The sequence below is a fragment of the Camelus dromedarius genome, chromosome 4 (assembly GCF_036321535.1).
Source record: "Camelus dromedarius isolate mCamDro1 chromosome 4, mCamDro1.pat, whole genome shotgun sequence".
Taxonomy (NCBI): Eukaryota; Metazoa; Chordata; class Mammalia; order Artiodactyla; family Camelidae; genus Camelus; species Camelus dromedarius.
The window spans coordinates 91,005,917-91,019,085 of record NC_087439.1 but is presented as its reverse complement, the minus strand read 5'-3'; the positions used below and the strand labels follow the sequence as shown (position 1 = coordinate 91,019,085).

The following is a 13,169-nucleotide window of genomic DNA, read 5'->3' as shown; positions in this document are numbered from 1 at the left end:
GAATTCTTTTAGCTTTTGTTTACCTGTGAAGCTTTTGATTTTTCCTTCAAATCTGAACGAGAGCCTTGCTGGATAGAGTATTCTTGGTTGTAGGTTTTTCCCTCTCATCACTTTAAATATATCCTGCCACTCCCTTCTGGCCTGTAGAGTTTCTTCTAAAAAATCAGCTGATAACCTTATGGGAGTCCTGTTGTATGTTATTTGCTGCTTTTCTCTTGCTGATTTTAATATTTTCTCCTTATCTTTAATTTTTGTCAATTTGATGCCTATGTGCCTTAGCGTGTTCCTCTTTGGGATGATCCTGTGTGGAGCTCCCTGTGCTTCCTGGACTTGGGCGACTGTTTCCTTTCCCAAGTTAGGGAAGTTTTTGGTCAATATCTCTTCAAAATTTTTCTCAGGTCCTTTCTCTCTCTCTTCTCTTTCTGGGACCCCTAAAATGCAAATATTAGTGCACTTCATGTTGTCCCAGAGTTCTCTTAAACTATCCTCGTTTCTTTTTACTTTTTTCTGTTCTGCAGTAGTGATTTCCACTAATCTGTCTTCTAACTCACTGATCCGTTCTTCTGCCTCATTTAGTCTATTTTTTGTTCCTTCTAATGTGTTATTCTTTTCAGTGATTTTATTCTTCAACTTTGGGTATTCTTTATATTTCCCAGCTCTTTGCTAAAAACTTCGCTCTGCACATCTTTTCTCCTCTTGAGTTCTCTGAACATCTTTGCCATCATTATTCTAAACTCTTTCTCGAATAAATTGTCTATCTCCTCATCACTTGTTTCTTCTTCTGGAATTTTATCTTGTGCCTTGGCCTGGAAAATATTCCTCTGCCACATCATATTGTCTATCTTTTTATTTGTATTTTTAGGTAGGTTAATTATGTTTCTCAACCTTGTAGAAGTGCCTTTCAATAAGATTTTAAAACTCTATTCACATAGTCATATGAAAATTATGTTTTATTTTTTTGTTTGTTTCCTCCCTTTCATTTTTAAAGAAAAACTTGACTTATTCTTTTTCAAAAGTTTCCATATTAATCTTACATCTGCATTAATTATATCAGCTTGCTAATTATATTTGTCTTTTCCTATATTAAACTTCTCATGGTTCTAGCTATCTCAATGCTTTATTTTGTTTATTTATTTTATTGAAGTGTCATTGACCTATGACACTATATGAGTTCCAAGTGCACAGTATAGTGATTTAATGTTTCTCTACATTACAAAATGACCACCACGATGTATCTAGTTATCTTTTGTCATTTTACAAAAGTACTGCGATATTATTGACCATATTCCCATGCTCTGCATTTCATCCCCATTACTTGTTTATTTTGTAACTGGAAGTTTGTGCCTCTTCATTTTCCTCATCTGTTTCTTTCCTCCCCCAACCTCCTCTCCTCTGGCAACCACCAGTTTATTCTCTGTATTTATAAGTCTGTTCTGTTATGTTTGTTCATTTGTTTTATTTTTTTAGATTCCACATATAAGTGAAAACATACAGTATTTGTCTTTCTCTGTCTGACTTCTTTCACATAGCATAATACCTTCTCTGTCCATCCATGTTGTCACAAATGGTAAGATTTCATTTTTATTTATGATTGAGTACTATGCCACTGTATGTATAGACCACATCTTCTTTACTCATCTGTCAGTGGGCATGTAGGTTCTTTCCATATGTTGGCTATTGTAAATAATGCTTCAGTGAACTCAGGGATGTATATATCTTTTCAAATTGGTATTTTTGTTTTCTTTGGAAAAATACCCAGAAGTGGAATTGCTAGACCATATGGTACTTCTATTTTTAATTTTTAAAGGAACCTCTATACTGTTTTCCATAGTGGCCGCACCAATTTACATTCCCATCAACAATGCACAAGGGTTTATTTTTCTCCACATCCTTGCCAACACTTTTATTTAGTGTCTCTTTGATAACAGCCATTCTGACAGATGTGAGGTGATACCTCACTGTGATTTTGATTTGTCAATATTTAGATTTATTTATTAATGCTACTGCTTTCAAATTCATTAAATTCCACTTTCATCTTTATAATGCCTTTATTATTTCCTTTTTCTGGCATTGAGCTGGTCTGTTTTAAATTTCTCTCCCTGAAACTTTGAGTTGAAATATTAGTTCAATTATTTGTATTATTTTTTTCATAGATAATGAATGCATTTAAAGTGGTTAAATATTACAATGTTCAACTGCATTAGGGCCAAGGCCCAACATGTGACACCTTTGAAGTCATAATGACATAAACTGGTGTTACCTTCATAAATATAATTATCCAGAACTTCTGATTTCAAAGCAATCTACCATTACAGCTTTCATTTTCTCTTTGATGCACAGTTATTTAAAGAAAGAGGCTAGGATTATTGTCATTGTTCTTGTTTACTTCTGTGCGTAATTCCTGGTTTATTATCTCATGGACGTGGAGTTTGTCCTGTCCAGTTTCTGCTTTGGGGGCAACCTTGATGTTTTCTTCCTAATACACACATGCAGTAAAAGTTTCCTGTGTGAAAAGAAAGTAGGTGCTGCATGTGGTACAGAGTTTGATATGAAGCTTTGATTCAAACTTATTCATGATAGTGTTGGGTCTTTGACGTCTTTTATTTTTGTCAATGAAATCTATGCTGAGTTGACTAAATAACATGTTAAAGACTCACTACTTTTGTGTTTCTGGCAACAGCTCCTTGTATTCCTATCATTTTTTTTTCTGTTTTGTTTGTTTTTTAAAAAATAATATCTACCTATTACACCACACTTCTATAGGTCAGAGGACAAGCACAGCATGGCCGGGCCCTTGGCTTAAGGTGTTGGCCTTACGCTCTCCTGCGACTCAGGCTCCTCTTCCAAGCTCATTCCTGTTATTGGTAGAATTCAGTTTCTTGCAGGTGTAGGACTGGAGTTCCTACTTCCTTGCTGGCTGCCAACCAGGGTCTGTTCTTCTAGAAGCTGTCTTCACTCTTTGCCACTTGGTCCCCTCCCTCTTCAAGTCAGCAATAGCACGTGGAATCCTTCTTCTGCTTTGAACCTCTCCAACTTCTGCTGACAGGAGAAAGCTCTCTGCTGTTAAGGGCTCATGGGATTAGATCAGGCCTCCTCAGATAATCTCCATATTTTAAGGTCCACTGTGCCATCTAAAACAATGTAGTTATAGGAGTGATACCTCATCAAATCTGAAGCGGGACATCTTTAGAGGATGTTAAATGTATTCTAATGCACAATGGCTCGTAAGTCTTTATTATAAAAGATATATTTTATCATTAACTTTATTTTTTAAAGTGCCAAACAACATAGCTTCAAATTACACAAAATAAATCTAGCAAGAATGTTTGACTAGGTCTCAGTGTGCTGGGCTGTCTGCTTTGAGTCTGGTTTGTCAACCAGCAGCCAGTTTTAGTTAACTGCAGGCAGCAATGGTCAGCTGTTTCCAGACCTGCCTCAGAGTCTTCCAGACGTTATGCATGTGTTCAGTGTGGTAGTCAACGTGCAGCTTTTGCAGCCTGGCTGCTTGAGTGCAGATCTCAACCCATTACTTTCAGCCAGGTGGCTCCAGCAAGCGGGGAGACTACCCTATGTCTCTATCCGGATAAGCAGCTGTATCAGACCAACCTTGCAGGTGGCTGCCCTTGGCCTTTCACTCATGTAAGCCAACAAATCACTTTCAAAGTCTGAACCAGTTTGAGCTGAATTTTATGTCTTTTGCAACCAAACGTATCTAAGCAATGTTGGTTATATATTAGCTTTTACAGAAGATGGTTTATTGTATCATTTGTCTAGGAGATCTTAGATACCAAACAATTACAAGGACAGCAGACCATTTCCAGACACCTAAGGCCTTCTTTCTGACATCAGAAGGCCTCTGAGGGTGGGCTGGCCAAGGTGATTTCTGTCAAGAGGCTGTACTCATTTCCTTAGTGGGTAAAACAAGAATTATTCCTCCTTCCCTTCAAGATGCCCCCTGAGGTGGCCCTCAGGGCCTCAAAGCCACCTTGCTCCCTCCAAGACCACAATGTCTGTCCGAATTTGGCACATGTCTATTTCCTGAACTTTACCCCTCCACTCAGTGATTAAACTCTCATGATAGAAAGACTTCCTTATACAGATAAGCCAAAAGAAAAGGATAAAATCCCTGGCATCCCACTACCAGGAAACAATTTCTATTAAATAGGTTGGTGTGGAGAATTCCAGCGTTTTTTGAGGCACACATGCCCTTGGGTACCGCGGATAACTTGGGGTGCAAGTATTGCAAGTTACAAATTTAACAGCTCCCTCCGTATGGTCACGACGTCCAATGTGGTCAGCTGGGGGCGCTCCCCGCCCTCTCCTGGGATAGCTCAGGTCCCTCGGAGGCCTCCCGCCCTCTGGCCCCGCCTCGCGCCCCGGATCTTCGCGGGGCCCCGCCCGCAGCCAGCGGCTGCGGAGCCGGTGCAGAGGGGTCTGCGGGCCGCGCTGCCCTCCGCCCGGGCCAGCAGGTTAGGTCTCGCCAGGAGGTACCACGCTCCCCACCTCCTGCCCAGGCCCCTGGGTTCCAGCCGATTCCACCACCACCCACCACTGCCTCCTCCACCTCCGACGGCAAAGCTCGACTGTCGCCACTAAAGCGGAGGTGGTTCGGCGATGGCCTCTGGTTCGCGGGCTGGGCTGACCGCCCTCCGAGGTCCTCACTCGCCAGCAACTCTGTTCTGCTCTGCGATTGCGAGCCCTTGGGGGGCACTGTCCAGCCTGGGGCGGGGGCAGGAATTCCGGGCATACTTGTTAGATTTCGGCGCCACAGAAAGACAAAGCGCGAGATTTCTAATCGGTCACCTGCTGCACTGCAGGTTCTGTTAATCCCCACGGCCCGAGTCACCTGGACTAGCGCCCACCCCCGAGGTTCGGATGGAACCCGCCTGGGTCGGGGCCTGGACGCAAGCATTTTTTCAAAGCTCCCCGGGGGGCTTTTCAATGAGCAGCGGGTCTGAGCCCTGTAGGAAAGGACTGAGGTCTAGGCTCACCTAGAAGGTGTAAAATTTATTCCAAGATGTCAGTTTTGTGTCAGAAATAAATGCAAAAATTGCATTCTTCTCTGTAATGTCTGTGTTCGTTTCGATATAAAAGCAATTGTAAAAGATAATTTTCAGGAAAAGGAAACTTGTCAAAAAGCATTTATATGGAGTGAAGGAATTGAATTGCAAACGGAGGCAAAACTGGTTTTTCCACAGGGCAGAGAGAAGCGGATGGAAGCTCTGCAGGACCAGACTAGTGCTTGCATAGCCATCAGTGCCTGCAGTTTTGAAAAAGGTGCAAAATAGCTCAAAGATCATGAACTGGGCTAGAGGCAGACAGCATGGAGGTTGTGCTTTAAAAAATGCATAGTGTTTCAGAAAAGTGTTTCTTCACAGTAATTTAAGAAACCATCTGGAAAAATTCTTTGTTACAGTGTTAATACTGCTGGTGTCCCCCAAACCCAAAATACCCAATTTCCAGTCACTCATGAGATATAACATTTTTCTACTCTCTGGGCTTTGGGGCAAAACCCCCCAAATACGCATGGAAGTTACTGTTACAGATAAAGGGAGGGGTTTGAGTCTTTTGGGAGATGGTAGGGCGAGGATTTAGGAGCAGAGTCCTGGGTTCAGGTCACGCAATAGCTGTGGGACCCCTCTTTTGGGAGCCTCCATTTCTTCACTTGACTGCGGTAGATCACAGGGTTCCAGAAGCTTCCCGCCCTGCTCCTGCTCAGCTTAGGTGGACAGAGTAAATCTCCTCAGTACAGGCTTTTCTTTGTTAAGGGTTCGGTTCTTTGAGTGGTCTCCTTTAGTTATGTAAATGTGGCCAAGTGGGCACCCATTTCCTGGCTGAAAGCGCAGAAGGGATCTTCTGTTGCCTGCCAAAGCTATGCTTCTCAAGGCTTCCAGGAATGCAGAGCTGGTAGCAGGGGAAGTATCTTGCACTCCAAGCTCAGCGCCTTTGGGGAGGAAAGGGCTTGAGACCACCGCCCAACCCCCAACCTGTTCCTCAGGATCCGGTTGAAAATTGGCTAGAATTTACTGTCAGGAAAGGCCTAGAAAGTTGCTTTCCGGGGACAAAGAGAACCTGAATTTGTGGGTTTCCCCAGAAGACTGTGTAACCTACTGGGAGTCACAGGACCCAGCACCCCTAAGTTCCTCTTCTGCTTTCTGGGGAAAGATGGCTGTGCTGGCGAGGGCGGTTCAGAGAATCATCACTCTGGGTCTGAGGTGTGGGCCCTGCTGCAGCCTGTGCCAGGAAGAGAGCACTGCAGCACCCACAGGGCTGGGTGGGGGTCCACAGTGTCACCGTGTCGCCATGTCAGGGAAGAGGCAACAGCGGAGGAGGGTAGCTCAGACTTTCCAGAGAACACACTTTACACTAAGGAAGCCCGTGAGGTTCCAGGCAGTTTAGGAGTGAGTGGGCTCCAAAAGGAAGAGGTAGGATTTTTGTAGGGAGGAAAGATAATTTTCCCTCTACCCTTCTAGGTTCTTGGCTGAGACCCTTCCCTATAATAAAAGATTAAAAGGGAAAAGCAAACAGAAATTTACTAACATGTGTACCTCCTAGATGCATGGAAGATATCCAGGAAAACTCTCTGAAGTGACCCAAGCTGCCACCTGAAATACCATTGTCAGTTGAAGACTAAAGAAAGATGGTGGGGGGAGCATCAGGACACCCCACCCGGCCCCTCCCATCTCCGGCACTGTCCACCCAGGCAGCTGGCTACGATGATGCCCTGCTTTTTTGCACTTCTGGGTGTCGCATGTATCCCTGGCCTGGACTGTCCCTCCTTCCCTTTTCACCACAGGCAAGTGCCCACTCCTCCTTTAAGACACACTGTCAGGCCCAGGCCTGAAGGCTGCTCCCGCCCTTGTGCTGGGGCCTTCCTCCCTTCCTTCTTCTGTGCTAATGCTCGCGCCCCACCCCTTACCCAGCCCTCTCTGCCAGCCCAGCCTGGGCCCCTGAGGTCTGAAACAGAGTCAGGAGCAAGGGCCCCGGAGGGGCAGAGACTGAGGAAGTTCCCAGGCTGGCAGTCTGCTGCTGCCACTGAGAGCTCCCTGTCCATGGGGCCCAGCTGGAGACAGAAGGAGCCCAGAGGAAGGGTTGTGAATCCAGGGCTTCTGCTTCTTGTCCCTCTGCTCTCAGGATCAAGTCTGAACAGCCTCCTGCAACCCAGAGGCCTGAGGTTCCCAGCAGCCTTCCCTTCTGACAAGCCTGCTCTGCTGCCTTCTACCCACCTCCACCCCCACCGTGGAGAAGCTCCTGTCCTAAGGTCTCTGGCCTCCCTCCCCTCATCCTGCCCACTCTTCCTTTAGATGGCAGCTGAGCACAAAGCCTGCCTCTTGACCCCCACCCAGGCCCTGGGTCCAGTGGCACTTCCACCTCATCTCCTGGCTCTTGCCCTCAATGGACTGAGCTCTGAGAAGGCAGAGGCCCCAGTACCCCACCCAGCTTTCTGCTGCCCCTGGCTTCATTGGGTAAGTGATGGACAAACAGTGCCGGCGACCTGTGTGGTCACAAGGCCCCACCTCAGAAAGGCCCTATGCTTGGTTTCACTCTGCTGTGGCTCTCTTGAAATTCTTAACAGTCTAAGATGCTGTGTTATATTAGGATCCAGCCACTCCTACCACTCACCTGGACGAGAGGCCTAGCGTGGACATTAATCAGTGACTCTCTTGGGGCATCTGACCTACTGGGTGCAGGCAGGGAGCTACTGGCTTGCTTATTACAGCCCTAATGCCCCTTCTGGGGGTGGCTGCCCTCGCCACCCTGGAAGTAAGCTGTTTAAACCAAGGTTCCCTGCACAGTGCAGTCCCCGCAACAGCAGACCCCACTGAGCTGTCTTGATGCTTCTGGTCAACCTTACCAGCTCCAGGTTGGCTGAAGGAACATCAGGAAGCCTAGCAGCCCCAGCATGCCCCACCCACCCTCACTCGCTGAAACACCAGCCTCAGGGGCAGCTCTGGCCTCCCCGCCCCACCCCCAGGAGAAAGCTGTTAGCTGTAGGTCTCTTGCACGCCCACCCCGAACAGCCCCCAACAGGGGGCGTCTTTCTTGACTCTGGCCCTTGTGGCCTCTGCTTTCATCCCGGCTCTTACCTCCCTCTAAGGCCTGTCAAAGGGTCCTTGTGTACCCACCAGCCAAGAACAAGGAACAAGCTATGTCTTCAGAGATCTCCAGCAATTTTGGCCCCCACAGACCCTCCAATGGAAATGGCAACAGGAAGTTAGACACCAGAAAAAAACCAGTCCCCTTTTATTGAGAAAATAGAGTTGATCATTCAGTCTTTTTCCAGGTGACTCCACCCTAAAGGAGGTGGCATCCTTCTGCAGCCACCCCAAGGACCCCTGAGCCTGAGTTGGGTGGCCCATGAAGGCCACTCCAGTCCTTCACAGGGGCAAATGCTGGTCTGCTCAGGCTCTAGAGAAGTAGGTGTGCAGGTTGGGCAGGGTTCTGGAGGGGGGCTATGATGGGCATGGGGGTGCCCAGGGTAGGGGTGGGGCTGGGGGGGGCAGGAGTGGCCGGGCCACGTGGTGTCTTGCTGAAATGAAGGAAAGGAAGGGACGAACACCACCAGCTCCCGAGGCCTGGCACCGTCTCCCTCCAAATTCTTCATAAATAAAACTTCACAGTAATAGAGGAATGTCCACTTCCAGGGTCAAACGGGCTGGTTTCTGGCTGGGGAGCCAGGCCTCCACGGGGCTGCAGGAGGGCCCTTGGCCTGGGCTGGTTGGGCAGCACCGTGAGCGCCGGGGCCAGAGCGCTGCCCCCTGGCCCTGCGTCAGGGGTGAGGTGGGGCAGCAGCCCATCGGGAGGTTCTGAGGATCGCTGAGGTAGTCAGAGCGGCGGGTTGTGCTTCCAGACGGGGCGTCACAGGACGCAGCCAGGAGTGAGGCCACCTGGGGGTAGAGACTGGGCAGCCAACTCCAGATAGGTCTGGGAGGGGGTGTGTGTGTGCTGAGGACCTTCCAGGGCTCGGTCCCCAGGAGACCTAGGGGTGTGGGGGAGCCTGTGAGCCTGCACAGGGTCGACCCTCTCCTGAAGGGGCACCTCGGGCCCATGGGGAGACAGGCATTTCACAGGAGAAGGAGAATTTTCTCGGTGAAAACAAGAGGGCAGCCACAGACCCATCCAGGGCCAGGCCTAGCCCAGGTAACTGAGCACAGGGTTCCTTCAGAGGCCACCAGGGCCTCCCACCAGGTCAGAGGGAGCCAGGCAACCCACTCAGGTTAGGAAGGTGGCCAGCAGCCAGGGGCCTTGCTACCCAGAGGACCTTCTCCGGTCTGGGCAGATCCAAACGTTCCCGGGCCTCAGCGCCACTTTCTGGAGAGGGTCCCCTAGGGAGGACCCCTCTGGCTACCTGCACTCTACCACACCCAGGTGCTGTGCCCTGGCACAGCAGCCCCATGATTTCCGGTGCTCAAGGGCACAAGCTCTAGCCTATCTTGGTGGCCTGGCCGGGGTCAGAGCACCTGGAGCTTGCGGGAGCAGGTGAGGTTGCCGTGCACTAGCCCCCACATGGCCAGCAGCTCCGTGGGCAGCAGCTTGTGCACGACGAGCATGGAGCGGAAGAAGCAGGGCTCTTTGTTCATGCGGCTGTTGCGGTTCCTTGAGATGCCGAAAGTCTTGAAGCCCTCGTGGGCCGTGGGCCGCACACCCAGCACCTCCAGGCACATGCCCAGGAAGACGTCGTCAATGGGGTACAGCTCCAGGGTGTCGCAGGCGTGGCGCAGGCGCCGGGCCAGGCCCCCAGCCATTAGGAAGCCCCCTCCGCCTGCGTATGGCGGGTAGCTGGCCTGGCTGTACAGGACCCCGGGGATGTAGTATTTGTTATCCTTCCTGCGGATGGGCCGAGCGTGCTGCAGGACGTCGCCCACGAACAGGTCTTCCTGTGGCCGCCGGTCAGCCAGAAATTCCAGCAGGTTGGTGGGGTGGACAAAGACGTCGTCGTCGCCCTTGAAGATGAAGCGGACGTTGGGGCAGTAGATGTCAAGCCACTTGAGGAAGTGGATCTCCTTGAGGGTCAGGTTGAAGAAGCTGTCGAGAAAGTCCCACTGCAGGATGTCACCGTAGATGCGGTCCTCGTAGGCCAGCAGCTGCTGGTAGTGGGCCCGCTCCTCCTGCTTGGAGGCTGTGCCCAGCAGGAAGAGGGTGCGCACGGCGCCGCGGCCCCTGCCCGCTGACTCCTGCTCGCGGCCCCAGGTCTGGCGGATGGCTTCGCGGCGGTCATGCTGTGTGATGATGGACTTGACCACCACCAGCAGGTAGACGTCACCATTGCACTTCTCTGGATGGTTCAGCAGTATGGGAAAGTATCGGCAGTGGCGATAGAACAGAAACTGCTGGAAGTGTGGCTCCAGGCCCTGGAACCAGGGCTGGTGTGTCAAGTTTATATTGGCTGAGCAGTTAATGGTGGTCACGTCCCAGGCCTGGGGCCCCTGTGAAAACGTGGGTGCGGGGGTGACCACATCCTTTGGGTTCTTCCAGAAGTTGTCAGGGTTCGGCCGGTGTCCGCTTGGTTTCTGGGCCTTCTGTAGCCCTAAGGTGGGTGGTGCAGGCTCCTGCAGAAACTGGCTGGGGGTCAGACTGCGCTGGAATACTGTTACGGCCACAAGCAGGGCCAGGGACAGGCACACACTCTTGTAGATGGTTCTCTTCCTGGGGGTAGGGGTGAGGTGGGGAGAGGATGGTACAGAGAAGAGAATAAAGGATGAGTCCCTTTGTACAGAGGTACAGTCACAGATAGGCAAGTGGACTCTGGGCACAGGCTCAAGTCCCAGGGCTCCTGAGTAGTCAGAGGAGGGTGCTGCTTTCTCTCCCATCCTGACCTTTCTCCTCCAGGGCCAGAGGAGACACACAACACAGAGCCTGAGTATAAGCACTCTGGAGCCAGATTGCTGGGATTCAAATTGTAGTCTAGCCACTTTCAAGCTAAATGGAGAGGTTGAGTGGATCTCCCTTAATCTCTCCAAGTCCTATTTCTTCTTTCCCAAAATGAGGATAACAACATGGGGTTGCAGTGCTATCTATAGTGCCTGGCCTGCGGTGGGTTTGGAGTCAGGGGACTGCTGTGATTCTACAAGGATGACCTCTGCTCTGCTCCCTACTGCCTGCAAAGCACTTTGTTTGCTTTGTGCAAACCTGGTGAAACATTGGAGTGAGCTATTGGGAGGGGCAGAGACAGCATCTGCTCAAAAAGTGTGGGGGACATTGGGGAGCAGGCTTTAACTTGGGATCTGAAGAAGCCTGACCCTTCCCTGTACCCCACATCCATTTGACTCAACCAAAACAAGAACAGCTCTCATGGCTGACAGAGGCCTGAAAACGGGGTGGGCACCTCCTAGCATGTCCATTGCCTCCTCAGCCCTAGTCTGGGCCTCACTGGGAGAGGTGAAGTCCTGCAGTTCTGCTGCCTTGGGAGGGGGATAGTTGGACCCCTACTCTCCAGGGATCCTCGTGCCCAGGTTACCCTGCCACAGCCCTTTGAGAAGCAGAAATCAGAGCGTTTTGCCAAGAGGGCTGGCAGGGCCAGGGCCCTGAGTCCCTGGACCCTAGGACCCTCTCTCCTCAGCTCACACTCTGGAGGTAGCCAGGCTACCTGACTTGGTTTCTCCTGTGGAGACACAGGTGCTGAGGGCTCCAGGGAAAAGGCAGGCCAAAAAAGTGTGGCTTCACAGAGCCAGGCCAGCAGGGAGATGGCCCTGAATGCCCAGAGGGGAGATTCAGGGCAATGGTAGAGAGACTGCGAAGTTGTGAGACAGGGAGGTGGTGGAGAAGCCTTGGGTGGCCTCAGGACCAGCTGGTTGAGGGTGCAGGTACCCAGGGTCAGTGGAGGCTGAGCACCATGGAGGAACATTTTTCCATGGGGTCCCAAGGTTTCCTGTGTATAGGGCTGGATCGAGATTGGATCACCTGAAGCGCTGGGGTTGAGGGGTAACCCAAGACCCTACCCTCCCAGCAGGGAGAAGGAGTGCTCTGGGGCCAGTTCTCCCGCCCTGGGAGTTTCCTGCGAAGTTTGCCACACTCCAGTTGGGCAGGCCAGACTGGAGGAAGTCCAGCGGGGGTCACCCGGAGGAGGGGGATGAGGCATGCCCCTCCACCCCAGGCGGGTTCCACTTGCAACGCCCCACTCCATTTGTAGGAAAAAAGCCCCCAAGGGGAGGTGAGGGGGTCTGGCGGAAGGCCTGAGCTCCCGGGGAAGGAGAGCCGCTCCGCTCCGAGATGGGGGTTGAGGACCAGGGTAGCTCAGGACGCAGGAGGCCCTCGAGATGGGGGACGGGACCCAGCAGCCGGCAAGACCTTGGCGTCCCCAACTCCTCGGATCCCAGAATGGGATCTGGGTGCCTTGGGGCCCGGGGGTAGGGTAGCAGAGGGGCCGCCAGGGAGGGCTGAGCGCACCGGCCCGTGGTTCCCAGCTGCCAACCGGCTAGTCCAGGAACCGTGCACTCCTGGGCATCTCCGACCGCCGCCGCGCCACCCCATCTGTGTCCGAGAACTGAGGCCAGTCCCGGGAAACCCAGTGCGGCATCCCCATCTTGTGCTCCCTGGCCTCCCGGGAGGCGAAACCCAGGGGTCCCCGCGCCCCAACCCAGGCCCCCCGGCCCGACGGCCCCACTCACCACAGAGACATGGCGGCCCGGGCCAGGGCAGCGGCGGAGCGGGGCGCGCGGGTCTCAGCTCTGGGCGCCGCGGCTCGGGGATGTTGGGCGGGGACAGGGACCGGGACGGGGGTGGGCGGGGGCGAAGGCCGGGCCGCTCCCCCGCCGCGGCTTTCCTCTTCTCCGCGGCCGGAGGAGGGGCCAGGAGGGTAGGCGGCGGCCAGGTGCCTTAACCCCTTCGGCGCCCCCGGCCCTCCATCCCCGCAGGCGCGCCCTAAGCCCTCCGCACCGCGCGGGGCGACAATACCCATTTCTCGGAGGTGGCACCCGAGCCCCGGAGCGCGCGGAGCCGCCCAAGATCACCCGGCCCGAGTGTTAGTGACCGAGTCCCGACTTCGCAGCCCAAGAGGGTCACCTCCGTCTCCTGGGACGCGGTTTCCCAGGGGGAGGGGGGCTTCCCTGGGAGCGCCGGCCCCTCTGGCCGCGTGCGACCGGGACCCCACCCACCTGCAAACCTCCCCGGGCCCCAGAGGTCCAGCCATTTACCTCTGGCCGGGTCCGGACTTGTTCTGGGTGCGGGAG

General features: G+C 52.2%; 1 protein-coding gene across 1 annotated transcript; it reads right to left on the bottom strand.

Moving 5' to 3' along the window:
• Nucleotides 1-8,227: 8,227 nt before the first annotated feature.
• Nucleotides 8,228-12,741, bottom strand: B3GNT7 (UDP-GlcNAc:betaGal beta-1,3-N-acetylglucosaminyltransferase 7). The gene is made up of 2 exons (XM_031452388.2): nucleotides 12,609-12,741; nucleotides 8,228-10,647 (listed from the first exon to the last, which is right to left on the bottom strand). The coding sequence occupies exons 1-2, from the start codon at nucleotides 12,617-12,619 to the stop codon at nucleotides 9,453-9,455; spliced, it is 1,206 nt and encodes a 401-aa protein (XP_031308248.1). The 5' UTR covers nucleotides 12,620-12,741; the 3' UTR covers nucleotides 8,228-9,452.
• Nucleotides 12,742-13,169: the final 428 nt, after the last annotated feature.